The 27,700-nt window shown below is 31.4% G+C and overlaps 3 protein-coding genes and 1 non-coding gene across 11 annotated transcripts; 2 read left to right on the top strand and 2 right to left on the bottom strand.

Moving 5' to 3' along the window:
- The first annotated feature begins 578 nt into the window (after window positions 1-578).
- LOC129318988 (RING-H2 finger protein ATL63) lies at window positions 579-1,932 on the top strand. Its single transcript, XM_054964015.1, has one exon. It carries the CDS (start codon window positions 751-753, stop codon window positions 1,555-1,557), a length of 807 nt encoding a protein of 268 aa, XP_054819990.1. The 5' UTR covers window positions 579-750; the 3' UTR covers window positions 1,558-1,932.
- A 3,188-nt stretch (window positions 1,933-5,120) lies between these two features.
- On the bottom strand, window positions 5,121-6,755 carry LOC129317142 (probable N-acetyltransferase HLS1-like). The gene is made up of 2 exons (XM_054961501.1): window positions 6,355-6,755; window positions 5,121-6,247 (listed from the first exon to the last, which is right to left on the bottom strand). Exons 1-2 carry the CDS (start codon window positions 6,517-6,519, stop codon window positions 5,258-5,260), a joined length of 1,155 nt encoding a protein of 384 aa, XP_054817476.1. The 5' UTR covers window positions 6,520-6,755; the 3' UTR covers window positions 5,121-5,257.
- A 9,324-nt stretch (window positions 6,756-16,079) lies between these two features.
- Window positions 16,080-16,151, top strand: TRNAE-CUC (transfer RNA glutamic acid (anticodon CUC)). The gene has a single exon. It is a non-coding gene; the product is annotated as a tRNA-Glu (tRNA).
- A 409-nt stretch (window positions 16,152-16,560) lies between these two features.
- LOC129318501 (SAGA-associated factor 11) lies at window positions 16,561-20,377 on the bottom strand. Of its 8 annotated transcripts, none has more exons than XM_054963314.1 (5): window positions 20,086-20,374; window positions 19,899-19,956; window positions 18,964-19,032; window positions 17,231-17,542; window positions 16,561-17,087 (listed from the first exon to the last, which is right to left on the bottom strand). In XM_054963314.1, exons 3-5 carry the CDS (start codon window positions 19,000-19,002, stop codon window positions 16,911-16,913), a joined length of 528 nt encoding a protein of 175 aa, XP_054819289.1. In that variant the 5' UTR covers window positions 19,003-19,032; window positions 19,899-19,956; window positions 20,086-20,374; the 3' UTR covers window positions 16,561-16,910. The 8 variants fall into 8 exon arrangements, with proteins under 8 accessions (XP_054819289.1, XP_054819290.1, XP_054819292.1 ...); XM_054963315.1 differs by having other exon boundaries at window positions 20,103-20,374; XM_054963317.1 differs by having other exon boundaries at window positions 20,221-20,371.
- Window positions 20,378-27,700: the final 7,323 nt, after the last annotated feature.

The following is a 27,700-nucleotide window of genomic DNA, read 5'->3' as shown; positions in this document are numbered from 1 at the left end:
AATTTTTGAATCACTTACAAATTAGTCTCTTAACTTTTGTTAATTTTTTTTCATGTTAACTTCTATCTCACATTAATAAATAAGAAGGGGGTATTTTAAAATAATATATGAGCATTTTTTTACCCCTCTTATTTGATAAAAAAATTTAAAAAAATTAAAAAATAAGGACCGAGTTATAGGTAAATCAAAAATTAAGGGACTGAATTGCAGCGAGTTATAGTTGAAGGACTGAGTTGCAGCGAGTCATAGTTGAGGGATTGAGTTAAAAGTTGAAGGATTAAAAAATTAATTTTTTCTTAAATTTAATTCTTAATTATATTATTGAATGTGATTAATCTATAATTCCGGAATAATTGTGGTTGGCCAAAAACAAAGAGGATAACGGAATATCTGGTGACCCTTTTTCATTTTTTTGACCAGAATATGTGGTTACTTTTGTATTGTAGTATTTGCATGATTTATGAGGCATTGGAATTGAAACATCAAACATGTCATCTTGCCTAGGGATCCCGCCCCTACCATGTCTATAATATAAGCGGGGGGGTGTGTGTCTGAAATTAAACGAATAAAAAATAAAAGAAAGCAAGCCAACCACCCCATAGTGTTGCCGTCGCCTTCACGAGTCCTTCAATTCTGGCCTTCCCTTTCTCCTTCCTCTTCCCATGCATCCCTCCTTGGTTTCTGCGTTCCTCCTTTGACTTCCTTCTTCCTCCTTCACTCTCTTCTTCTTCTTCTTCGTCTTCTTCGTCAATGTCCACCTCTACTCAGTCTGCTGACTCACCCACCAACCCTCTGGCCCAAATGCTTCAGAGCATCTTCTCCGACAACAGCAACATCATGCTCGCCGCCATCATTTCCCTCCTCCTCGTCATCCTCTTCGTCCTCCTACTCCATCTCTACGCCAAATGGTTCCTAGCCCACGCTCATGCCCAGCCCCAAGCCCGCCGCCGCCGCCGCAGGCGTCGCCCAGCCTCCGTCACCGTCTCCGACGTTATCGGTCCCGCCCGCTTTCACCATTTCCGCAGCTTCAATCTTCAAGACTCCCCCATTTCCAATCCCCCCACCAAAAGGCTGGATTCCGAGTCCATTGCCGCGATTCCTGTATTCGTCTACGAAGCAGAGACGGTGAAGGAGAGTGATGACCGAGAGTTGGAATGCGTGATTTGCTTGGGCGTCTTTAGAAATGGAGAAACCGGCAGGAGCTTGCCCAAGTGTGGCCATGCTTTTCATGTGGAGTGTATCGATATGTGGTTGAGTTCGCATTCGAATTGCCCAATCTGCAGGGCTCCGATCGTGGAGCATGACTCTCAATCGGGTTCTATTCCTGAGGATGATTCCTCTGCTGTGCTTGAGATTGTGATCGATTCTGCCGGTTCTGAGATCAGCGAGAATGACCGTGGGACTGAGAGTAGTACTAATAATGATAATGATAATGGTGGGGCAAGTGACTCGGTTATTTCTGTATCAGAAACTTCATCCTCAGTGTTGGGTTGTTCTTTGAAGAGGATGCTCAGTAAAGTTTTTCCTTCTTCCAATGCCAGTGAGTTAAACACATGAGCACCTAGCTGCTTCTGTACAGATTACTGTGGTTGTATTTTGCTTCTTGGTATATGATATTGATCTTTCAAGATATCAATTTTCTGATGTTTTAGATTTTATCAGTTGCCTAAGAATTCATATACCCTCATACTCAAACAAAATGCAGGAGAAATTGATACATCTCGTTCGAAATCTAAATGACATAAGCAATGGTCAATTCTAACTGCTGTCTGGCCTGGGCCCTTTTCATATTGGTTCTGAGTTGGCTGGTCCTGGCTTTTCTTAAATCTTATTGCATAGCATTAAATCTATACCACCTGGCTCCACTGCTTCATGTATCAATCTCTTTTAGCATCAAAATTTACTGCATCAGCAGCACGCATGATTTCCAAGTTTACTGTGTGACTAAGCCTCCTTTTAGAAAGTATGATAAGAGATAATAATAGCTGCCTGAAACCCAATAAAAGACAAAACGAACTAGTCATTTAGATGCTAGTGCTGCTACATACTGGTGTGGTTACTATTATTATCTGTCATGACACATGACACTTTTAACAGCAATTGATTGTTCTGAAGTCCAAATTCTTAGCTTGAATCGTTCCTTTCATGGAAAAAAAAGTAGTCCAAAAGAAACAAGCCTGTGAGTAAGAAATTCTCATCTGACCTGAAACTATGCCAATGAGACCTGATTTTGCAAGTAAACGTTCCAAATAGTGGAGGATCCACTTTCACGCATGCCCATCCTGGCGTGCGTGTCTCAATTGAATGGTTCAGTGCGGAGTGTGAAGAACTATTTATAAACAGTAACAAGAGAACACTGATGTAACGTCCCGAGACAGATGAGGTATGGGTGGCCTCTCCTAAGAAAACAACCAAGTTGAAAGTAACCCCTTGAACCGGAAAACAGAGGGGATCTCAAGCGAGAAGATAGTATTGGGTCCTAGAATAATTTGTGGATATATTGAATTTATGTGGTGAAGGCATTGGGGACAAAAGAATGGGATATATATATATATATATATATATTCCTTCTGTCCTTATATATAAAAAAAATTTAAAACATTTTTTAAATATAAAATATTATTAACATATTTTTTAATAAATAAATTATTATATTCTTATTAAATTAAAAAGAAAAAAGATAAATAATTTTATTAATTTACTTTAAAAATAAAAATTTATTTTTTATTTATAATAATTAGAGATAAAATTAAAATGTTATTATATTTTTAATTAAATAATTAACTTTTATGGGTTGGTTTATTGATTTGTTTAATACAACTTTCATGTGTGCGCGCGCGCGCGCACATATTTTGGACGAAGAGAGGTCAATGTTGTGGAGTGGCGGTCAAAGGTGGAGGTGGGAGAGTGGGGATATAAAAATTGACGTGTGATTGAGGGTATTAAATGCAGGGATTGGTTTCTCACTCTTGCATATTGAATGCTGCTCTGAGACTTGAGGACAAGAATCATGACTCCACATATTGCAAATCCTGATTTGTTTAATTTCTCTTTTAACTTCTTGCTTGCTTGCTTCCCTTTTCCCTCTTTCTCATGCTGCTGCTTCTCTTCTTTCCCTTCCTCTTCCCGTGACTCCTTTGTCACCTTGCAAGGAAATTGTGAATCCCTCTCCCTTTGCCCATTTTTTAAGGACTCTTTCTTCACTTGCTAAAAAATAATATATTTACTTTCTTATTACAAGTTATGAATCAGAAATGGTCAATCAGGTTTTGATTCGTGATTTCAGAAAAAGAGGGAGGGGAGAGAGAGAGTGAAACACAGAGAGAGAGGATTGGTTGAGATCAGATGTAAGAATGATGCATGAAGGGGGAAACAGGATACAAAAGTGAGGGCTCGTGGATTCCCTTATAGTGGGCCGAAAAAGTAAATTAAGGAATATGTGGTTCATTAGGATTTGAACAAAGGGCCCATTATTATATCATTTGAAGGAACTGAGCCGGTGAAGTGAAATCTGCACTCAAGGCCTATTTCGGTCCCCTCTTGTTGCGAACTAATTACTTTTTTTTTTTGACGAACTAATTGTTAATTTTTATACTGTCAGCTGATACAAATTTGATTATTGTTGAACTCAAATGAAAAATAACTCTCCTAATATGATATTTTATTTTTGAACAAAATTTTAAGAGAGAATAACCATATCTCTGAACTGACAAAAGCCATCACATAATTAAATTCACACCACAAATTACAGTCACAAACATATCGGACATCTAGATGAATTTATCACTATCCAATCCCTTAAAATATTAGATTCACGTGTCTCTATCAAATTCCATTCAATGAATTGCTTTATTTTGTATTCACACACTAAATTCCAACAGAATCCTCATCGTCAAAATGAAGGTGCATGCAGGCCAAAACTGAAGCAGCTTTCATCAGGCAAATATATACCTTAATCGAAGTCCAATTCTTCATAATTAAGCTACGTACCAGGACGCAGATGAGAACCTGCAGTATAGAATTATTAGCAACACCCTAATTATTAATTTAAGTTTCAGACTGTGGCATAGATAGTCAAAAGTCAAAACCCAACCACGAGGAGCTACGGCATGTTTAAGAAATGAGGATTGCTCGTGGAAGGTGGTTCATGTAGCTAGTTAGGAGCAGGGACAATGGGGCAGGGCAAATTAATAAAGCAGGAGAGAGATCAGATTCCAGGTACTCGTTCTGCTTTATCGTATGCAATATCATCAAGGAGGATCCTAGTATGTACATTATTGAAAAAGGTAATGGTACATTTTTGTTCCTAACATTTTCTCTTAGGTGTCACCGTTATCCTAATATTTTTTATTAAAGCAATTTTATTTTAAAGTAATTAAACTAAATTATTTTTGTCATTTTCATTGAATTTTCAACATTAATCATTAAAAATATTAACTGTGACTCAAATATTGACCGTTAAAGAATTTGACAAAAGAATAAAAATACTCTATTTTAATTATTTTAAAAATAAAATTATTCTAATAAAAATATTAGAATACTGGATACTCCTCCAGTCCAGTATATAAGTTACTTTTTAAAAATATAATTTGATCACTTTATAAGTCATTTGTTGATGAAATTATTTTGTTTTAAATTAAAATTTTTAAATTATCTTTAAAAAGTAAAAGAAAAAAATAAAAAAATAAAATATAAACTTTTTTTATTTTTTATTTGAGAGTTATATTTAAAATGTCACTTATTTTTATTTTTTATATTTTTATTGTATTAATATTAATAAAATTAATAAAAATAATTTATAAATAAAATTGGAGGAAGTATTGTTTTAAAAAACCATCAAAGAGAAAAAAGTGTACCTTCACCCTGTCAAAAAAGTGTTCTCCTATTTGATTATGTGTTGTGTGAGGGACGAGCGTTAGGACTTGGGACCACTGGCCTCTCTGATTAGTCAAAATCATCAAACATTATTAGTTATGGAAATCTCTTCAAATTGCATCGCCCTTCATTTGTAACAATCCACGAGACTGGATTCATCATTCACAAATATCATGTATCCCACCTTTTTTTCTTGAAATAAACACGATGAGAAGTTTACTGTTTATATATATATATATAGCTCATTGAAATAAACACAGGTAGAATCTAAATTAGCATATTTTTCAAGCACTAAACTGTGCAATTATCTATTACTATATATCTGGACCTATTTTATAAGAAATAAATGATAGTTAAGTGGAAAGTATTATTCTTTTAAGATCTAGACCTCCCTTGGGTCTACAAAAAGGGCTCTTGCTACTGGGATTTTGGTCAATTCATGAAACTTGTGTGCTCCTTCATTCTTCAAGGCCTTTATGCACCACAAGTCCTCCTGGCAAGACAGTAATTTCCGATGTGGGATATGATGCTTGATCTTATCTCTCCCTCCAACTTCAGTCACAACAATCTTGATATTCTCACTGTCCTGATGAGACTCTGCAGCCATGTTGTGTACAAACTTGCACAACCCTCTCACGAGCTTCCCAGACAATGGCCCATCATGGCACAATCCATACATAAAGTAAAACCCAAATGGGTTCAAGAAATCAGGAAAAGTAGGCCATTTCAAGCATGGAAACACCTTTTCAATCAAACTCTGACTCTTTCTGCATAACAAGCAAGTAGAAGTTGCTTTCCCTAACCTAAGATTGAAGATTTTCCCACTATTCCAAACACTAAGGATAGCCCAGTTACTAGGAACTTGACCATCATTTCCAAAATCATCCCATGAACTATCTCCTTTAAAATAAGCAACCCAGGTCCCCAGACTTAGCTTGTTCCTAAGTATACAGTCTATATCATGAGGAAAGAACTCACAAGATCCCATGAACTTTCTGTAAAGCGATTCAGCTTGTTCAGCCTTGAGCCTGACAATCTCAATGTTGGATGAGATTCTCAAGGGATGATGGTTCACTGGATTTACAAGGATAGACGGAGTTCTAAACTTGGTGTAACCAAACCTGCCCATGAAGAGGCTGATAGAGTCATGGTTATCTTTCATTATGGCCATATATGCATAGTCCACGTCGTTAGAACAGAACCATTCTTCTAGCCTTCGTACTAGGCTCGATCCCACCCCTTTTCGCCTATGATTTGGAACCACCCTCAGCCCCAACACGAAGCCCACCTTGGCCAAGTCGTGGGTTGGAAGTGCAACCACTTTTATAGAGCCTTGAATGACCCCAATTAACTCGCTGTCCATCTCTGCGACCTGCCATCAAACAGGTAGGAAGCATCTATGATGATATATTAACCGAAGAAGACGAGGGAAACAGAAGAAAATATGACATGAGTTGATGGTAATGTACACAGATATACCAGCATGTTGTACATGGGACTGTTTCGAATCCTGCAAATGGGGTCACCCATAGTGTCTGTGAAGAGGAACACGCTTTCTGCTTGGCCTACAGCGCATCTTCTCTCGATATCTTCCACTTGAGCTTTGTCAGATTTCCCATCATAGTTTCGAATTATGAACTCCATCAAGAAGGCGATTGAAGAAAATGGGTGTTTAATGTATAATTGTGATGTAGCTTGAAGATAGAAGTACAGAAAATGCAGAGAGCAAGATAGTTAAACCACCATTGGGAAGTAACAGAACAAGGGAATGGCGAAGAGTTCACGATGATGATGATCGTTTTATATGCAGCGAGTCCGAAAAAGGCAGGCGGGAAAAGGGGGGGGGTTAATTGTGGGGGAGCGAGTGGGGAGAGAGAGACGAAGACGTTGGGAATGTTTTGTGTGAGAGCGAGACCACCATTGTCCTATCCCTTTTTTCTTTTTTGGCCAGCAATGTCCGATCCCACGAGCAAAATCCGTCAACTATCCATGTATTTTTTATTTTAAAAATTTATATAGATCTCTCTTAAAATTAAAAGGAAAAACAAAAATACATACTCTACTCAAATTTTATTATAAATTTTTACACTTTTTTTAATATTTCAAGAACTTATACTTTTATTTTCCAAATTAAAATGCATATTGCTAGCATATGATAGGGAAAATCACAGTACAGGCTTTAAAAGAGCCAAAAATTGCATTGCCAGTCCAAAGGCTTTTGTTATAATTTTTTTAAGAATAAAAGTATAATTTTACGCTCATGTGATTTAAAAATTCAGATTATGCACGACACAATTCCATGCTTGTCTAATTGTTCGAAAAGTTTAATAAAATGTACAAGTGACACACACAACAAACAATACAATATTCATGCATTCTCAATGAAATGTCCATGCGTAAATACATGTGAACCTTATCTTAAAAATTCATGAATATTGTATTATACATTTATAGATATCATGTTATGCATTCATGAATATTGTATTATACATTTATAGATATTATGTCGTACATTTATAAATATTGTGTTGTATATGCAAATAAATATGGTTGATATTATATTGTACATCTATGAATATCGAATTGTACATTCATAAAGATCATGTTATGCATCCATAAAAATTGTGTCATACATAATTTGAGTTTTCAAATCACAAAAGGAAAAAATTATACTTTCATCCCAATAAAATTTGAAACAAGAGCTCTTGAGCTTGTGGTGTAATATCAAAATATATTGAATCTTAAGTGACATTTTGTGCTATTTTAGGGCCTGTAGTGCAATTTTTCTTATGCAATAACATAAATTTTCCTTTTATCTTTAAAATTTTCTTTCTATTCATCTAATTGGTAGTGGACCATTATTAAATCACACGATGACACGATCAAACTTTTGTTTCGACTAAAATTCTTCCGTGTAATATAAATAAATATTTAAACACTTATGTTTGCAAACATTTAATTTAGTGCGTATGTTTTCAAAAGTTTTAGGGTAAATATATTTTTTAATTCTTACACTTTATTCAAATTTTATTTTTTATTTTTGTATTTTTTTTATATTTTAAGTCTCTATATTTTTATTTTTTATTATTTTAAATCCTTCTAAAGTCCCTATACCTTACTCATAAAAGGATCAAAAATAATGAAAAATAAAAGTGTAGAGATCTAAAACATAAAAAAAAGTATAAAAATCAAAAGCAAAACGCGAGTAAAGTAGAAAAATAAAAAATTATTTTTATCCAAAATTTTATTATATTATAGAATCGTCAATTTTGATTTTATTATTTTTAATTTTGAATCATGTTCATTTAAACTTATTTATTTAAGTTTCTTTAAAAAGGATAAAAAAAATCTTTTAAACACATGTTTAAAACTTTTCGCCATATATATGAAATAAGGTAATCTTAAGAGTACTATATAAATTGAAAAAAAAAATGGGAGGAAAAATTCAATTCTTTCTTAGAGAGGCATAAGTATCCTCTGTCAACAGCAGAAAAATTCCTCTCAAAATATCGAAAGCCGTAAATCTTTCAACTAAATTATCACTTGCACAAAGTAATCATCACATTTTTACCAAAGAAAAAAAAGTTATCATAACATTGAATTGATCAATTGGCCAAGAAAACTTCAGCTTAGATGATATGGAAAAGAAACGTAACAAAAAAAGTCAATTTAGATAGACTAGATTAGCGGTGGCCTTGCAGGACTAGGTTCCTAAACACACCATCTGATATTTAAAAAAAAAAAAAAATAGGTTCCTAAACACACCATCTGAAATTTAAAAAAAAAAAAAAAAGGTGAGAGAGAGAGCGAGATCGGTACGTAAGATCACATGGGTCGACTATTTGTGTATGTGCATATGAAATCACATGGGTTGACCCCGCGTGTGTGAATTTTTTCAACAGCCGGTGCTACTTGTCCTACATGAGAAGCAATCTTGGCAGGAAAAGAAATAAACCCGAGAATCTTATATTTTTTTACATAAATATCTGACTGTATTGGATTTGATCATTAATTGTTAGGTTTAATTAAAAGTAGCTCTGTCGAAAACATATTTTTGCATTCATAATAAGTTGAATTCAAAATTTCATGATTAAATGGTGATAATTTTTTTTATTAGGATCAATAATTATTGCTAACTTGTGTTGTTTAATTTATACCACTTTGCTTTGTGTCGCTGTCGTTTCTTCCGCCACCATTGATTTTACAGGAGCCGTTGGTCTTCTCTTTATCAGTCTATGGGTTTTCTTTCTCTTTTCAAAGTGAAATTCTTGCAGCCATGAAAATAGTTTGATAAATTAAATTTAAAAAATATTTTTTAATATCCTGAACGAAATTAAGAGATTGGAACTGATTATATGTTTTTAAAATTAAAAAAATCTTACTTAAAAAAATAGGGGAAATGTTTGTGTAATATGAGATTGACATTATATATATATATTGATGTTTATAACGTTATTATATACGAAAAGTATTATAGGTTGCAGCTCATAGCTCAAGTCTTTCTAAACTATTGTATTTAATGATGGATTTTTAGTTCTGAGTAATTTTACATTAATTAATGATTTAGTTTTGCACAAGGAATTAAGGATCAATAAATCATTAATTAATGTAAAATTACTCAGAACTAAATTATTATATTACATATATAATAGCAACGAATTGAAACTGAATATTGTACGTAGGTGAAAATAAGGATTATAAACAGCTTGGACAAAAAGATGTGTCATCGAAAGATTCTTGTAAAAAGGATAGGAAGTAGTAGTTTCTTAAATGTGATTAGGATTGAAGGATTAATTTAATGAGTTGGCCTTCAGGGGATTTGCTAGTATGATCAACTTTAATTAGCCTTTCTGGGATTGGAGGATGATGTCTGGATCCACCGACATACTATTTCATAAGAATTAAGAAAAATATATTAAAATCATTTGTATCATTAACATGGTAAAATATATATATATATATATATATATATCTTCCTTCTAAGATTAATCTCATATTAAAATCAATTTATCTTTATTACCTTTAATTTCTTGCAGTCTTATATAATCTCTCTCAACAATATAATTAATAATCATATACTTGTAAACAAGAAGAATCTAATGTTATTTACTTTTTTCAAAGTGTCCTACATTTTATATTAATATAATTATCTTTACTAAAAATATAAAACATTTTGAGTCTTTCAAGATACAATTAATGAGTTTTCAAAAAAACACTTAATTAAGGATATAATTAATAAAGTTTTCTAAATAAAGCACCTTATTAAATGTGGATAAAGATAATTAACTAATATATTAAGGAACATGTGGTTAAAAATATCTAGCAATATTGAACGGATCAGGAAGTAACTGATAGAAAATATACTTTATATTTAGAATCATAAGGGGCATATCCCATTTAAATTTTTTAGATGAGGTTACTCCAAACTCTGTTGAAGTGTTCAATATTTCAATTATGATGTGTTTATGAGAAGATTCGAAAGCGAAAGCTCAAATATTCCAGGTTATGTTTAGCCTAGCCAATTAATCTTTTTGTGAATTAATTTATGACAAGATTCATTGACTTCATGCCTGAGTGCATGACTACTAATATGGACTAAGAGTCATTATAAATATACCTTCAGCGTTAAAGGGACTTCAAGAAAAATTAGTCCGTGTGTGTATAGTCACATCACACGCACTTGTTGTGTAATAAAGAAAGTGAAAGGGTTTAGCTTTATAAAGGGTGAAAAGGTTAGCTTCCTAAACTCACCATAACTTGTAATTAAATTAATTAAGCTCCTTGTCTTTTAATTAGTGAATATTGAAAAGTAACAATTGATCAATGATTCAATATATATATATATATATTAATAAAAAATCCTAATCCTACATAAAAATTAATTAAGCCACATTAGAAATTTTGGAACGAGTGACCCTATAATAACATTTCCTCACGTCTAATTGAAATTGATTGGTGTGAAGAAACAAATTAATGCACTGATTGGCTTACTCACCAAACGATGCATGGTAGTCTAGATATTAAGACTTTTGATATTCCATTGCTTGGATATAGGAATCTTTTGTATTATGACATGACCTAATCGGTTGTCTTTTTGCACAAATATTTTTCAGTGGTCTTGTATTCAAAAAATTGAAATTGATCAATAGATAACAACTTTGAAAGTCGAGGAGGGAAATTAAAAGGTTCCATGAACGATACTTGCATATGTATTAATTAATCTTAAGAGACAGGGAAGCCCATCTAATAGCCTGCAACTCGTGTGCTTCAAAGGGGACTAGGGAGTCAAGGTAAAAATCTTGAACCAAGATACAGTGGCTGACGGCAATATTAAAAAGTCTAGAGACATTAGTGGAGGTCTCGAGAAGAATTTCTTTTTTGTTTAAGTGTGCCCAAGGATTGTTTAATTTATCAATATAGTTTAAGTCACTTGATTAAATATGATTCAAACTTTATGTATTCTTAATACACTTTTTAATTACTAGATGTGGGATATCTTTTTTCTAATAATGGGAGTATCCAATAAAATTGAAACAATACATGTAATATTATAAGGAAAAAATTAATTTTTTAATTTTTTAAGTTTTCACTTAATTATAATTTAATCTGCTCGATATAACTTAATTTTTAAACTTTTAACTTTGATAAAACTCAATCCTTGATGTTTTCTCCATCTAACAAGTTTATCTTTATCATCCATAAATCAAAGCTCGATCACAACTAAGTTGTCAAACATGGCAAATACATATTTGAATCAGCAAAATATTAGCGCCACATCAAAGTTTGCACTTTGATTAAAACTAAGCAACCCAAGCTAACATCGCCCATCGCGACTCTCATCTCTTTGCCAATCTCTAGATTCAAATCTCATAAACTCTTGTTTGAAGCCTATTTGTAGGCAAGCATGGGAGTTGATGCTACCGTGTATTTGGATTGGATGCTTCTCATTGTTAATAGTCCAAGTTTGATGAATGTAGCTAGTAAGATAACTAGTTGATGACTCAAGATGAGTCAAAGATGATAATAATTAATTTTTTAAAACAATTGAAAGATGAAGAACTAAGTTTAACCTGCTTAAAAATTAAAATATTGAATTATAGTAAGTCATGGTTAAAAAACTTAGTCATAATTAAGTTAAAACTTAAAGAATTAAAAGATTAATTTTTATTATTATTAATACAACCCTTGTATAACAATGACACTCACAAATTGAGACTTGAAGTCAAGAAGAAGAAGAAGAAGAAGAAGAAGAAGAAGAAGCACACACACAATTAATTTTAGAAGTTCTTGCACATTACATGATTGGCCCGAGTCACGAATTGATCAAATACTTGACCATCAAATCAGACACTATACTTGTTATCCCAACATCCTTATAATCATACAAGACATGTTAATTATTTCATATAAATTAAAAAACAATCAAAATTAGTTAAGTATTCCCACACATTATAGAATTGGTTTAAGTCATGAATTGATCAAATGCTTAACCATCAGATCAGGGACACTATAATCCTTATAAATCATAAAGATATAAATTAAAAAAATTAAAATTAGTTAAATACTTTTTTTAGAATTAACCCTTAAACAAACTAAAAAATAAGAGTTGTTATTTAAATTAAAAGTGAAAGATTAAGTAGGTATGGCACAGGTAGTAACAGCCTGGGTTCCTTGGACATCATTTTAGAATTTGATTTCTAGAAGTGTGCATGAAGAGCGTTGCTTGAAGATAACAATCTCTTAAATGATGCTTAGATATCTTGAAAAATTAGTCTCATAGTTAGTCCCTGTAGGGATATATACCTTGAAAAACCAACCATAAAAAATAAAAGTGAAAGGGAGAGTCATGTTTAAAAGAGTTATGAATATTTAATTAAAGTTTATAAAAAGTTTTGTATTAAGGACCATAAAAAGGGGACTTCTATGTGTAGGACATGAGGGAGTAATTCTTATTTAAGGTAAATTATGTAAAAAAAGGAAGAGGGGTGATAGGCAAAACTCCAAGTGCAAAGGTAAAGTTGGGGGATCAGCATGTGAATGTCCACTAGAAACGGAGAAGCGATCCCGAATGACCATGTGCACCAATGTGGACTATTTTGGTTTCTTTACCCTTTTTTTTTTTTAGTGTACACCCGTTATACTGGGCCTATTTGATTTTGAATAGAAAATGTATTGTAATCCAATCTAATTTTACTACCAAAAAAAAATCCAAGCTAATTCGGATTAAACCGTGTATGATTTTTTCAGGTGACGAACTCAATTATCAAGTATTCAATGCAGTTATATTTCAAAATTTAAATTTGAGATATCTAATCAACTAACATAACCCCCCTTACTAATCAAGTCAAGCCTTGGTGGTGTTTTTTCCCCCTCTGCATCCTTTGTGTTGTCCTCCATCATAACACGCCACTCACTTTATTTTTCCAGTCATACATGACCTTTTTCATAATGGTACCATTATATTGTTGGACTATATGCACTCGTTCGCAATTCATCGCGCAAGTATATTCACACGTTGCGTATCATGCCACCTTTAAAAAGGATAAGTACATTGCCCAATAATTTATATGTTTTTATTTTTTTTATACTCTCTTCATCTCAAATTATAAGATATTTTTGAGAAAGTCTTAGTATTCAAAAATATAAAACATTTTAATAAAAATAAGTTTTATTAAATATGATTTTATAATATTATTATTTACACCATATTTTCTTTTTTTAATACTTTACAAATAAAATATTAAATGAAAGACATTTTTAAATGTTTATATTTTTGTCTGAAATTTTTTTTTGAATATATTTAATAAATTTTATTGATATACATAATTTTATTTAAAAATATTTTATAAGTTGGAACGCAGAGAATGCTAACTATACTTTGAATATTTTTCTTTTCCCAAAAATAGACGTGCCTACCTCCATTCCTTCCTTGTCCGACATGTTTATGGATCATACTCAGTAAACAGATTTGTCATAAAAATTTCAAATTATTCCCCTCTACCCATTTCATGAAGCCATCTCTAGAAGTGAACTAGTGTCTTAAAATATAAAATATTTTTTAAAAAATTATTAATAATAATTAATTCAATATTACTTCTCATTCTTTTACTTTTTAAATAAATTTGATTTTCTTTTTATTAATGAATGATATTTTTAAAAGTTTATAGAAAAATTAAAATTGTAAACTGTATTAATAAACTTCATTTAGATGTATAACTTTTTCAAGAAATACCTTATAGATTAAGACAAAAGGGGTATATTTTTAATCTTTTTTAAAATTAGGGAGACAAGCACTGCTAGCTTGAAATTATAAACGAAATTAAACTTACAACCTTTCACATACAACAGAGTTTACATGTCACTGTACTACAAAATAATATAATTAGCAATCTTCAATCATTTTTACACATTTCAATTGTGTGATGATATAACGTGCCATTGTTACTAGTTGGCGTCTAGCGATCTGCCTTTGCTCTCCATGGCTCGGGATTGGTTCCCACTTAATTTAGTGACGATGCATTAGATTTGCTGAAAAATTGTAGGAAAAGTCGTAAATAAATCATGAGTAACTGCTTCAAATATTTTTTTAAAAAAAATTGTAGATACATTTCTATATTTATATATGGGTGATTCGTTTTTTATCTGTTTAAACTAAAATTACATAATCAGTTTTTTTAGCAAGAGTTGTTTGAAGTTGAATCTAAGTGCTTAAAATTTTTTTCTATTTACTCCGGACATGCTTTGAATCAACCAAGCAGTATTCAATTTTATGATTGACAAAGCATGTCTGGCCGGATATATGGTCATCTGGCCAAATGTAGTTTGGGGTGGCACTGCTCTTAATCTTGAATCTTGATGTTAAATGTGAATATATTTGAAACAATGATGAACGTAGACAACTCTGATTAAAAAAACAGAGAGAGAGAGAGAGATTATATAACTTTTAGTCTTTAAATTTTATTTCACGTATTGATTTAGTCCCAAAACTTTATTGATAAGTCTAACCTAGTCCTTGTAACTTATCGAGTTAAAAATTATAGAGATTGAGTTATTCCGGATCAAAATTTGAAAATTAAATTAATAAAAAAAATCAAGAACCAAAAATTATATTTTTTCAAAAAATAATAACACACAATAAAAAAAATGATTGAATTATCAATAAAGATTAATTCAGTTTATAAAAATTTAACTTATAATACAAAATGTTGTGAAATTAAATCTCACTGTTAATGTGAGAGCTTTATTAATAGTCAATTTGTGAATATTTCTATAATTGTTTTTTTAAGCCCTAATCCTAGTCAACTCTTGTGGAACCCAATTCATGAAAACTTTTTTCATTAAAAAAAAAATGATCGAGTTATCACTACATAAACACAACGTTTTAGTTTTAAAATTTCTGTGAATGTATAAAACACCTTTAAAAAAAACTGCCTCGTTGAAGTCTGACAATAAGTGAACGGGACTCGATGATATTGGATACATCAAACAATAATATGATGATAATACTTGTGCACATTTAGAAAAATCAGGTAAAGGTGTGGAAACTGGAAACTTGATGAAAGGGATTTGACTTTGGGCGTAAAAACCAAAGACACGTAGGTCATGCAAAATGGTACTTGTCCCAAAACAAAGAGAGGGCCTTTTATTTGGTCATGTCGTTTTTAGGAAAAGAAAAGGAAAAGCCACTATAAATTAAAGTTCATAATAACAGCCAGTAAATCAGTTATATATAAAAACAAAACACGTCAATTATTGTTTATAAGAATTTTGCTATAAATGAGCACTTTCCATGATATAAGTTTTCGAGAGAATTTTTTTTAAAAAAATGAATTAATACGATATAAAAGAGAATATCAATACTATATAAAAAGTAATATTAACTGCGGACTACAGTTATACAATATAAGTTTTTTTTTAGTTTTGCAAATGCAAACCTGGCAAGTTGATGAGGGGAATGCTATTATTGTCAAAGTCATGCCCTTATAGGCCTAGTTAAGGAGTCGCTCTCACACTGAGGACTCGGCTAGATCATTGCGATCTTGGTGTGTTTGTTTCTCTCCATTACAGATAGTGGAACCATGGCGGAAGATAAAGCGAGATATGAGAGCAATTGAACGTAAAAGTTTTGTCTTCCAATATGGGGATGCTTTTTGTTGGCTTTTGTTATATTATAATTATTTAGATAACAGAGAAAAGACCAACGGTCCGTTGTAGTCTAGTCGGTAGGATATTCGGCTCTCACCCGAAAGACCCGGGTTCGATTCCCGGCAACGGAACGTTTTTCTTTTTCTCAAAAATATTGACTTCGGAGCCCCTCAAGTATTACGAAGTGCGTGAGTTCGCTGCTGGAAGTCGGAGACGAACCCACAATTATCTCCCCCTGAATCTTTATCCCTTTCTGTATTTTACACCTCTACTATACTATCATGGTTGTCCTTAAACTTGTAGCGAGTTTTTCTTTATTTTTTTCTTTGATAATTTTTAAACTACATAAAAGAATTTTAAACTGGGGTCCTAAATGCAATTCTTTTCATATTTTTTCCAGCCCCTTTGCTGCTCCTTTTAGGATGAAAAACAATGGCAAAATTATAAGTGGGGAATCTCTATGAACGCTAGAGCGCTTGAATGTGCAAATAATAAATCGTGCTTGCCCATTTAAACTGCGAAGAGAATAGAACTCAAAAGTGAAGCTTTGAAACCGAAAGCATGATTTCATTCCAGATAATAAGCTCCAATGACTTTGTATCAAGGGGAATTAATCCTTGGCTGTCAAATTTCATTCTTTTGAAGTATTTTTCTCTTACAAATGCGGATTTTCAGTCAATGTAAAGTTGGGCATCATGATGGACATGTACGATTCTCACTCTCAGGGTCCCAAATGTCAGAAAAATTCTTCTCCAACAAACCATGACTATAACGCCCAACAAAACAGGTTCAGGCTTCTAGTAAAGCCTCAAGAGACCAAGCTGTGCATTGATTGCAACCATGAGCTATGGCGTTAACTGCTAACCATTGTACTGCTATGTTTCTATGTTTCATGGCTCAGACGTCCCGTTTGAGTGCTCCTCACCCGCAACACCAGAGTTTCCATTCGCTAGCCGGTTCGTGCTAGAGGAACTCGAGTATGGAGAATATGTCGGAGCTTGATTGCCCCGTGAATGTCGGTTCTGTGCTGTGCTACTTCTTGTTACTTTTGGACGAGCCTTCCTGCCCTGAGATGAAGATAAAAAAGAAATCAATGACGGCAAAAAATACAGAGAGAACGTCAAAATGCTGATACAGATAACATATGATATGAAACTCATAATTCAATTAATAAATGAATACCGTATTCAAGTGTAAGGGAGCAGGATACCTTTCCCATGCATTTCTCCAGATGAGGAGCAAATCTCCCAGCAGCGATTGCCCGACCACAATTCATGCACTCAAATATTTCACTGGCGACTGGAGGATGGGTTTGTCCAAATATGTCAACCACATACTTGCCATTTATTTCGTTATTATTACTGGAATCAGCAACCCTCGCCCTGGCTTGTGCTGACAACTTCAATTCATCTTCCTCTTCCTCTATATTACGATCAAGACCCAGCCTTGCTATTCTGTGACACTCAGATGCCACATCAACAATGATGGAATCTAGGATATCCCAGAAAAATCGGGATGCGAGCTGCAAGAAATTTCACACGTGCAAGTAAGCATAAAAGGTACAAGTTTCAGATGAATTTGAATATTTGTGAAGTTTCTGTCCACCCACACAAGACCAATTACTCTAGGAATTTGAATATTAGAATTATTATGCTACGCAACAAGAAAGCCAGAATGCCATCAAGTGCCATTAATCATTTGTTTAAGCTCGTGAGGAAAAAGCAAGAGTAGTGAGTGCGGGAGTCTTCATTTATTCCACCTAACTGCTGCTGCCTACGCCTGCCAGTTCAGGGCCTCCAACTTCAAGCATCACTTAACCCCATTTCACCAGAGAAATACCAAAGGTACAATACCAACAACAACAACAACAAGCCTTATCCCATTAACTGGAGTCAGCTACATGAATTATACAACATCATTGTACTCTATCATTTATTAAGCTTTTAAAAATATTGTTAATTAAAAGGTTTTGATTAACAACTTTTAAAAGTATTCTCTTTGACCTTCCTTTCTTCTTCTTGACAGGGCTCAAAGTTATCTGTTTCACTCTCCTCACAAGTGCCTTCCATGGTCTCCTCAAAGGTACAATACCATTGGACAATAATGTTTCATGTACAGTGATTGGATGCTCAGACTGGGGCTTGAATTGCATACATATGAAAAATTTGATGCTCCTCCTCATCAAGGACTACTACAAATAGTAAATATAGAATGTCACTGAAGACTAATACCACCAACACCAGACAAGCCAAGGATAAGCTAGGAAAGTCTAAACAGTGCCAGAAGTGATTTCAAGGATGATTGAAGGCTTATAAATATAACAGCTGCAATGATCAACTTCCTCCTTATAGCCTTCATTAAAGAAGGGAAATTTAACAGATATATTTCACAATGGCAGCATATTAAGCAGATTGTATCCACAATAGCCTAACTTTACCACCCTGTAACAGTTAAAGCCATAACCCACGGAACATATTGAGAAACAGTCTGATGAATTGAGTTCTTTTATTTCTCCATCAGATTGTTGCTAACTCGTGCAACCCATGGCCAGTTGCGTTTTGAAACTATGATCTCTCCCTCCACAATCGAGCTTAAGGGAAAGGAGCCGTTATTCAGGTATTTTATGTCTCACCAATTCAACAGTTAAGTTGATTCATGGAAACAAAAATAAAAATAAATCATACATTCATAAATATATATTGGCAACTGACAATAGCAATAAATCCTACTAATGATTTCAGCCAAAGTGGATTCTCATTATGACACATCAGCAAAATCCAGAATTTTAACTTGATACTGAGAGTTTCGGTAAAATGATACACAACAAAAGTTAGTCAGCATGTGAAATATGTTCAAAAGCAGAAACTTGCATTGGAATCTCATTTTCTAAACTACTGCCCCAAACGCAGAAACATGTTGTCAATTCAAAATTGAGGAGCAAACCTGAGAATGTGATGTGTTCTCTTCATTAGGAAGTGACATGAGCCTTTGACCAACGATAATTCTTGGCCCCTAATTGACAACCACGACTGGTGAAAGTCAGATATAAAGCACAATAATATTATGGGAGATTAACAACTAAAGACCTCATAAAAAAATTAATCTCAAATCAGAATCTCATAATAACTTCAGTTTTCAAATTCAGTACTCATCCTTTTATGTTTCAGCATTGAAAATCTTTAAAAAAAAAATCTTGATTTATTATTAAACTTCTTAGGATGTTCATAATCGTCATTCTCCTTAATATTATTATTCAATTGCAAATGATATTTTAATAAAGAACATGATAATGTATAGCTAGCAAAACACAAAACTAAGGCAATAACATAAATATCTACATAAATCACTTCTAATAGAAATGAATCACGGAATCGGCAATAAAGAAAAGCTTGACCATAAAATAGGAATGAATGCTTAACAACAAGAAAGAAAGGAATATGGTTAACATTTTTGTCAGGTCTGTCTCCTTTATCAGCCAACTTCCCTGCCTTTTCTCTCGTCTAAATACATGAAATTAGGATGACCATCTAACAACTTCCAGTTTCATATGAATTTCTATTCAGAAGCACAACCCAACTTATACAAAGAACTCACAATCCCTATTTTTAACCCGCCCGACCAAGCAAACTACAATATAGGTCTCATTCCAGTTACATACGAGGTATCTTTCCGATATCCAGTTTAACATTATAATGAACAGAGAATAAAAAATGTTTTGATCAAACTGCAGCAGATTTATTTGGTTGGGGGGGGGGAGCCATAATTCTTCAATGGGGTGCACGGAACTGGCAAAAACTATTCATTTTCATTTCAAAATAAACTCTGGCCGCCGCCGCAGAGTCATAAATTTAAGGTGCAGTAAAGCATTTCCAGAATACCCGGGACTCATTAACGGTAAAGATCACGAGAAGTTTGCGAACCAGCGCCAGCTACAAGCTACAAATTTGCAAGTTACGGGAAATTCAGGAGAGAGACAAGATTCAAAACAAAGATTAATTGTGTAATGAAGGATTCGAAGACTGAAAAGAGAATCAAGAATTGAAAAAATGAATGCTAGATCGGAACTGGGAGAAAAAAGAAACCGATGTGCGTTAGGGATCAGGTAAAATTTTACGCCTTTCTCACTGGGCTTCTGTGTAAAACGCTCGAGGATAGGTTGAAGAGGTAATGATCGTACTATGATTCAAAATAGAAAAATACCACTTCTGCTCAAGACTGCATCTTGGGGTTACGACTTTCACAAGCAGAATTTGGTTATTGATTACGAGGAAAACAGTAAAACGGATGAACGTATCGCTGGTTGTAGCCTTCACCAAATTCCAGGAAAACGGCGACGTATGGGAAAAATATCTATGATTACGTTTGGCAAGATAAAACGATGATAACAGCCAGAGGGAAATGATAACAGCCAGAGAAACACTTCCATAAAACGATGATTTTTGGTCTAAAAATATATTTGGCATTGAGGAAGAAGTAATGGTTTTTGTTTTCCTTTTTTTTACATTAAAAAGTGATATGAAAGTACGAACTAATACTAATAAAAAATGAAATGGAATCAGCATGCCGAGCCGTGCCGTAATCAAATAATATGAATATATCTCATAACTACCCAAGTTAATCTTTCTTATAAATGGCGCTATTTTATACTAATATATTTTTTAAAAATTCCATCTAAATATATATATATATATATGGCATTACTTTATTTTTAAAAAATAAACATAAAAAGATTTTAGATTAAAAAGGGCAAAATAGTCAGATTTTCTATAGCTCAAGGTAAAATTGTTCATACATTTTTTTTAAAATAAAGAGTAAACTCTACCAATAACAAATAATATTTTTCCTGAAGTATTGAAAGCAATTAGTAGATATTTCTTAACTAAATTACTACATATAAGAGATGAGATTTATAAAACATGACTTGATATTGTAAAGGTGGGGATGACAACTAATCCCACCCAAGGATGCTTATGAAGGTCATACAAAATTACAAACCCACACACTTTCTTGTGGGTAAGAATTTTGCAGCCAACCTACTAAAGATTGGCAAAATTAGCTGGCCCCTATTTTTTTACAGATATATAAATTACATTATTTTCTCAAAGCTAATTGAAAACCTTCTATCCATAATCACAATTCACGAAAGCAAACTTTAAGATGTACACTTTTTTCACTATAAAAAAATATGGGGAGTAATTAGTGCTTTTCACTTTGAGATTCATAACAAAAGCATGAGATTAATTATATTTTATTAAGAAAATAACAATAAACGAATAAATTGTTCTCATTTTTTTTAGAAGAGAAATCACCGCCGAACAAAATATCAATGATATGTACACGGACGCTGGGTGAGAATCTACACCACCCACACAAACATCTTTAATGGGCATCCTTGTATCGGGGATTAGCTTGGCTGGGCCTGATATGCAGTAACAGGATTGGCCCAAAATGTAAAAAAAAAAAATTTCAATGATATATTCATAACTCTTGACCTATTTATTAAGTAAAATTATATTAAATTTAAACGAAGTTTGACGCATGGATCATTACGTTTATTTATAAATAACCAGATAATTTTTCGTGTATTGCACGGGTTAAAATTAAAAAATTCAAAACAAATATCATTGATGTAATTGATATTGACACACTTAATATGGCTAAATTTTTAAAAGTTATTCCTGTATTCAATCATTTTTTTTCTTAGATATTGCATTTGTACATAACTTGTCTTTGACTAAATTTTAAATTTACTGCTAATATTTTAAATTATTAAACCTTTTAGAAATATTATACATATTAAAAGGTTAGAAGGAAGAAAATGGATTTGTGCTTAGAATGCATAAGAAAACATACTCTTATTTCTTCTTCATCAAGAAGGAGATATGTATTTTTTTTTTTGTATGTATGGTGAAAGAATTAAATATGTATTGTTTGCTAAATTGTTTCTGCCTCGGTTTTTTTATGTGAAAAGACAAAGAGTCATTGCATTATCTTATCAATGCAAAATGTATAGTGAAGCATGTATGGTGAAATATGCATGGTTTGAAGGGCCAAGACCATGAAATAAGAATTGATGATCTAAATCAAACTTAAACTTCTTTTTATTTTCTTTTTTTTAAGATAATGTTTATGGATAATAGTTGATGAGAGTTGATTAGCATTGAGTATAACAAATCAACAAAATATATGAAAAATAGGAAAAAAAATTAAATCTTATTGATTAAGAAAATTGAAAAGGCATGGAAAGGTATAGTCACTGCAGAAGGATAGCCAGATTGAGTTAATACTAACAATCAAGGAAATTTAAAATGGGATTACTCTTGAATCAATGCTCTTGTGAAAGTACATTGAAAATACATAAAAAATAAAAAAATAAATTAAATCCCATTGATTAGAAAAATCAAAAAGGCATGAGATACTACAACAAATGGAAAAAGATAGTCGAATGGAGTTAATGTTAATGATCATAAAAATTTAAAAATGAAACTATTTTTAAATCAATGCTTCCATGAAAGTAGACTAAAAATATATAAAAAATAAAAAAATAAATTAAATCTCATTGATGAATTAAGAAAAATTTTCATATTAACATTAGCCTAAAATCTATTAACCAATGCAATGAGAGTCAATTTTTTTTAACAAGTCAGATTAAAGCTATGAGATTCCTCTCCCTGACATTGGCCAAAAAGACACATGAAACTCCTTTACCCTGACCACCTAACTCTCCACCATCAGCAACAAACCCATTTAAGAGAATAGCTGATCAATGATTGATTAAGGCAGATTGAAATACATAAAGATATTTCTATATTGGGAAAAAAACTCTCTAGAGAGACTCGCAAGTATGATAAATAATATAGTTAACACTCTCGTGATAGATGACTTGAAAAAATTTTGAAATAGAATTTAATACTCCTATCCTGTAAAAAAATCAATTAAAATAAATAAAAAATGAATTAAATTCTATCAATCAATTAGGAAAAATATTTGATCATGTCAACAATGAAATAGTAATATTTATATTAATATTAGACTAAAATTAAATTTATCATGCAAAAATTACTGGACCAATTAAAAAGGATAATTAATATATTATATCAAAGAATGTTAACTAATGGAAGAGAGGAGATTTGTGACTAATCACCTTCATCCTACAAGATTTAGATATTTAAAATATTTATTTATTAATTTAATTTAATGCTCCTGTCCCATGAAAAGATAAAAATCAATTAAAAAATAAAAATTAAATTAAATTATGCTAACCAATGAGAAAAAACATTCAATCGCATCAACTAATGAAATAATAATATTAATATTAGACTAAAATTAAATTAATTATACAAAAATTAATGAATCAATAGGAGAGAATAATTAATATTATACCAAAGTATGTTGATCAACGAGAGAGAAGAGATTTGTGATCAACCACTTTCATTCTACAAGATTTGTAGATATATATTGACGGAAAGAGGCGCAAAACTTCTCCAACCTGACTAACCAACTCTCCGCCATCGACAACAAATTCATTCAAGAGAATAGCTGATTAATCATCGATTAGGACATATGAAATTGAGAAACACAAAAATATTTTTGTATTGGGAACAAAAACTCTCTAATGAGACTCAAGAGCATGGAAAACAAGATAGTTAATTCTCTCATGATAGATGACTTAGGAAAAATTTGAAATAGAATTTAATACTCTCATCCCATAAAAAGTAAAAAAAATAAATTAAATTCTATCAATCAATTAAAAAAAATATTTAATCACGTCAACCAATGAAATAATAATATTTATATTAATGTTAGACTAAAATTAAATTGATCATATAAAAATTACTAGATCAATTGGAGAGGATAATTAATATTATACCAAAGTATATCTACTAATTGGAGATAAGAGATTTGTGACCAATCACCTTCATCCTACAAGATTTAGATTTAATTAATTAATTAATTAATTATTAATTTAATTTAATGCTCCCATCCAGTGAAAAGATAAAAATCATTTAAAATAAATAAAAAAATAAATTGAATTATGCTAACCAATGAGAAAAAACATTCAATCACATCAACCAATGAAATAGTAATATTAACATTAGAATAAAATTAAATTGATTATACAAAAATTAATGGGCCAATGAGAGAGAATAACTAATATTATACCAAAAATATATTGACTAATGAGAGAGAAGATATTTATAACCAATCACCTTCATTATATTGATGTATCTTAAATAGCACTGCATCTTTGTTTCCGTCCAAAAAAAAAACACAATTGGTACCACATGTTTCAACGTATGCGCTACTAAGCATTAATACTAGGAAGAGGATTCCATTTTTCTTTTTTTGATGCCAAACGGCACAGCCAGCGTAAGGCTAATTGAGATTATTAAAATCAACAAGCATTAAGTCTAAACTATCATAAGGAGTAAAAATATTATGAAACCCAAGCCAGTTACTCAATGCGAACTTTGCAAAATGATCAGCTATTGTATCTCCTTCCCGATTTAGGATCCGTTTATATTTCAGTTGGGTATAATAGATTATGAAAATAATTAATTAAATGGTAGATTTTAATCATAATTAATTATGTTATAACGTAATCTGTTTAGATACTGTTTTTCTAAAATTGATTTTAACAGAATTGAAGATATTTGAATAATTTAATTAATTAATTTTTAGCTATATAAATTACTATATAATTTAATTTTTAAATATCAAATATTAATTTTTTAAATATACAAAGTTTAAATTTTATTAAGAAAAAAAAAGGAAAAAGAAGAGAGTTTTATTTTATTTTTATTAAATTATGTGCTTTCTTTGTAATTTTTTTTTTGGGCCTGTCTTTATAATTTATCTCAATATTTTTGACAAACTTTTATCAGAAAGTTGATCAAGTAGCTTACGACGGGAAAATGTGCATATAGGCTCAGAATCAATTTTCATCTTTTTCTAACCGTTTGACTAATCTACTGGAAAAATTGATTTTGGGAGGGGAAAATTAATTTTTTTTCCCTATCCAAACACACACTTATATGTCAAATAGTGATATTCTAATCTCTCGACAAAGTTCGATGGATTTCTTTAATAAATTTGGTATGTTGATGGAGAGGGCTATAGTTCTATCGGATCAAACGCACTATCTCAAGAGAATTACTCTCCACTATTATTCTTCAATATCCTAAGTCCCAAGCTTTTTCAGACCAAATAGAATAGCCCAAAACTCAATCTTCAAGTTATTTATATCTATATCTCCATGCATAAATCCAACGAGTTACAATCCAGAGTTATTTTGGATTACCCATCCACAACCTCTCCCATTTAATACAATAGAAAAAGCTTTGTCTACATTAATAAGAACCCAGTCAAAAAGAGAAACACACCAAACTATTTTTGTTGAAAACATAGTACATCCTATCAGTTTCACGCTTTCCAATGAAGTTTTTTGTTTCATCATGTTTAACTTCATAGAAGCGCCCATTCCAATCTTACCTTCAAAGATTCAAAGGTTGTGTCTTTGCCAAATTTGCGAACAATTAAGAGAGAATTCCACATTCCAATCTGGTATGAGAATTCCACATTCCAATCTGGTATGATTCTACTTTCTGCCCCAAATAGATTTTAATGCACCCATTGCTTCAAATTCGCTTTAAAGGATGCACCTTGGCACCCATTAAAAATTAGGAACAGGATTTCTATTTTTGAGTCATTAGAATTATGATAATTTGAAATTACATTCGATGCTCATCGTTTGTGATGAGCACCGCGTGTTCATCAGGCTAGGAGAAATCCTGGCCTTCTATTTCAGTCTTGTTTAATCCTTGTCGTTTATTTAAATTAATTTTTTAAATATTTTTAATATTTCATTTATTAATATAAAAAAGTAAAAAAAAAAATAAAATTTTAATATATCTATTTATTATCAATTTAGTCAGTAAAGATTTAATCTAACAGTCTAATTTAATATTAAAAAATTATACTTTTACAATTTGATTATATAGATAGACTCTGTACAGTTTAGATATAATTTAGATGACTTAATTTAATATTAAAAATTTATAAATTTTACAAATTAACCATTTAAATGTATTTTAAATAGTCCATATTTAATATTAAAATTTTTTATATTTTTTATTTTAATAAATATAACATTAAAAATATTTAAAAATTAATTTAAATGAATGGCAAGGATTAAATAAGGTTGAAATGAAGGGCCAGGATTGTTCTTGACCTTGATGAGCACGCGGTGCTCATCATTACGATGAGCACCAAATGCAGACACATGATCACTCATAAAAATCTTACTCTAATTTAGCTCAATTAACTCATTAAAACAGTGAGTTAATCAGATGAAATCAAACAACTCAATCTTTAGTATATATTTTTGGGTTAAAAATAGGGGTGAAATCCATGGATGTAAATTAGGCAGTTGGCAAGTAATTGTCGAGACAAAAAGCCACCGAGTTTTCATGGATGCTAAACATTGTGTAACAGTTGGAAGGGTGCACCTGTAAATTGCGAGTGTGATAACCATTTAGTATTCAATAATATTAATTAATTTAAATTTAAGCAACATTATATCATGATTTTCTTTCCATTCAAGGAAATTGAAATCCAAACTCTTACTTGAGAGATATTTGAGTCCCTTTCTTTGTTTGATTTAGCTCTTGTTAGTAGGTCAAATCATAATTTATCGAATATAAATCAATTTTTCTCTATTTAAAAAATAATTAAAAGCACACACAAACTTAATCACTTGATTCATGCAAAATAAACAAAGCAAGTTACAGTAAAAATTTTATAATGTCAGTAAAAAAAATCTAATGTATTTTAAATGAATTCATTTATTTTCCTTGTTTTGAAAATTCCACTTAAAAATATACACAATTCTTTGACTTTGTTTTACATATAATAGAAACTATTTTTAAATTAATTTTTTAAAATTAATTATCTTTATATGTAACGATAAAAAAGATATTGCAAGACTCGGAAACGACAAAATGAGACAGTAGAAAAAACAAAATGGGGATGCCAAGCCTCGTCCTCTTCCGTTCCAGCTAAAGCGACTGCGCAACGGTTACAACATGTTTGATCTAGATTGGATACTCCCTCTCAGCTTTAATAAATAATATATAAATTATCTTCGAATTCGATAAAGAATATAGAGACAAAACATTAAAAAAATCAAAAGAAGTTTATGAAACAAAGATAAATTTCACATATTACATATTTTTTATAAAACACATATTTTTTTTATTAGCTATAACATTCTACTATGTACTTTGTTGGCAAGAACACTTTTTTGTCTAAATATTTGCATTTTTTATTAATTTATATGGCTATCATCAATATTTCATTATTTATATTAATCAATTATAATAATGTTACCTTTTTCTTTAAATAATAAGACTCAAATTAACAATCGAGACAAACTTAAATATAACAAACTGATGAAACTGCATTAATAACTAAGACAAACTTAAATGTTAAGAATATGTTTGTTTATGTTTCTATTTTTTATTTTTAAAAATTACACTGCTATATAGTTTTTAAAATTGTTTTAAAGGAAATAAAGAGAAAATATGTTTAATTATATTAATTTAAAAAAATTGAATTAAAAAATCAACTAATAATGACAGCCACCAGTGATTAATAGTGATATTTTATGACAATAATTGGT

The sequence above is a fragment of the Prosopis cineraria genome, unplaced genomic scaffold (assembly GCF_029017545.1).
Source record: "Prosopis cineraria cultivar Desert tree isolate PC_DT_omini unplaced genomic scaffold, ASM2901754v1 PC8, whole genome shotgun sequence".
In the NCBI taxonomy this organism is placed as follows: domain Eukaryota; kingdom Viridiplantae; phylum Streptophyta; class Magnoliopsida; order Fabales; family Fabaceae; genus Prosopis; species Prosopis cineraria.
Note: the sequence above shows the minus strand (reverse complement) of the source record. Positions and strands in the feature narration are given on the sequence as shown.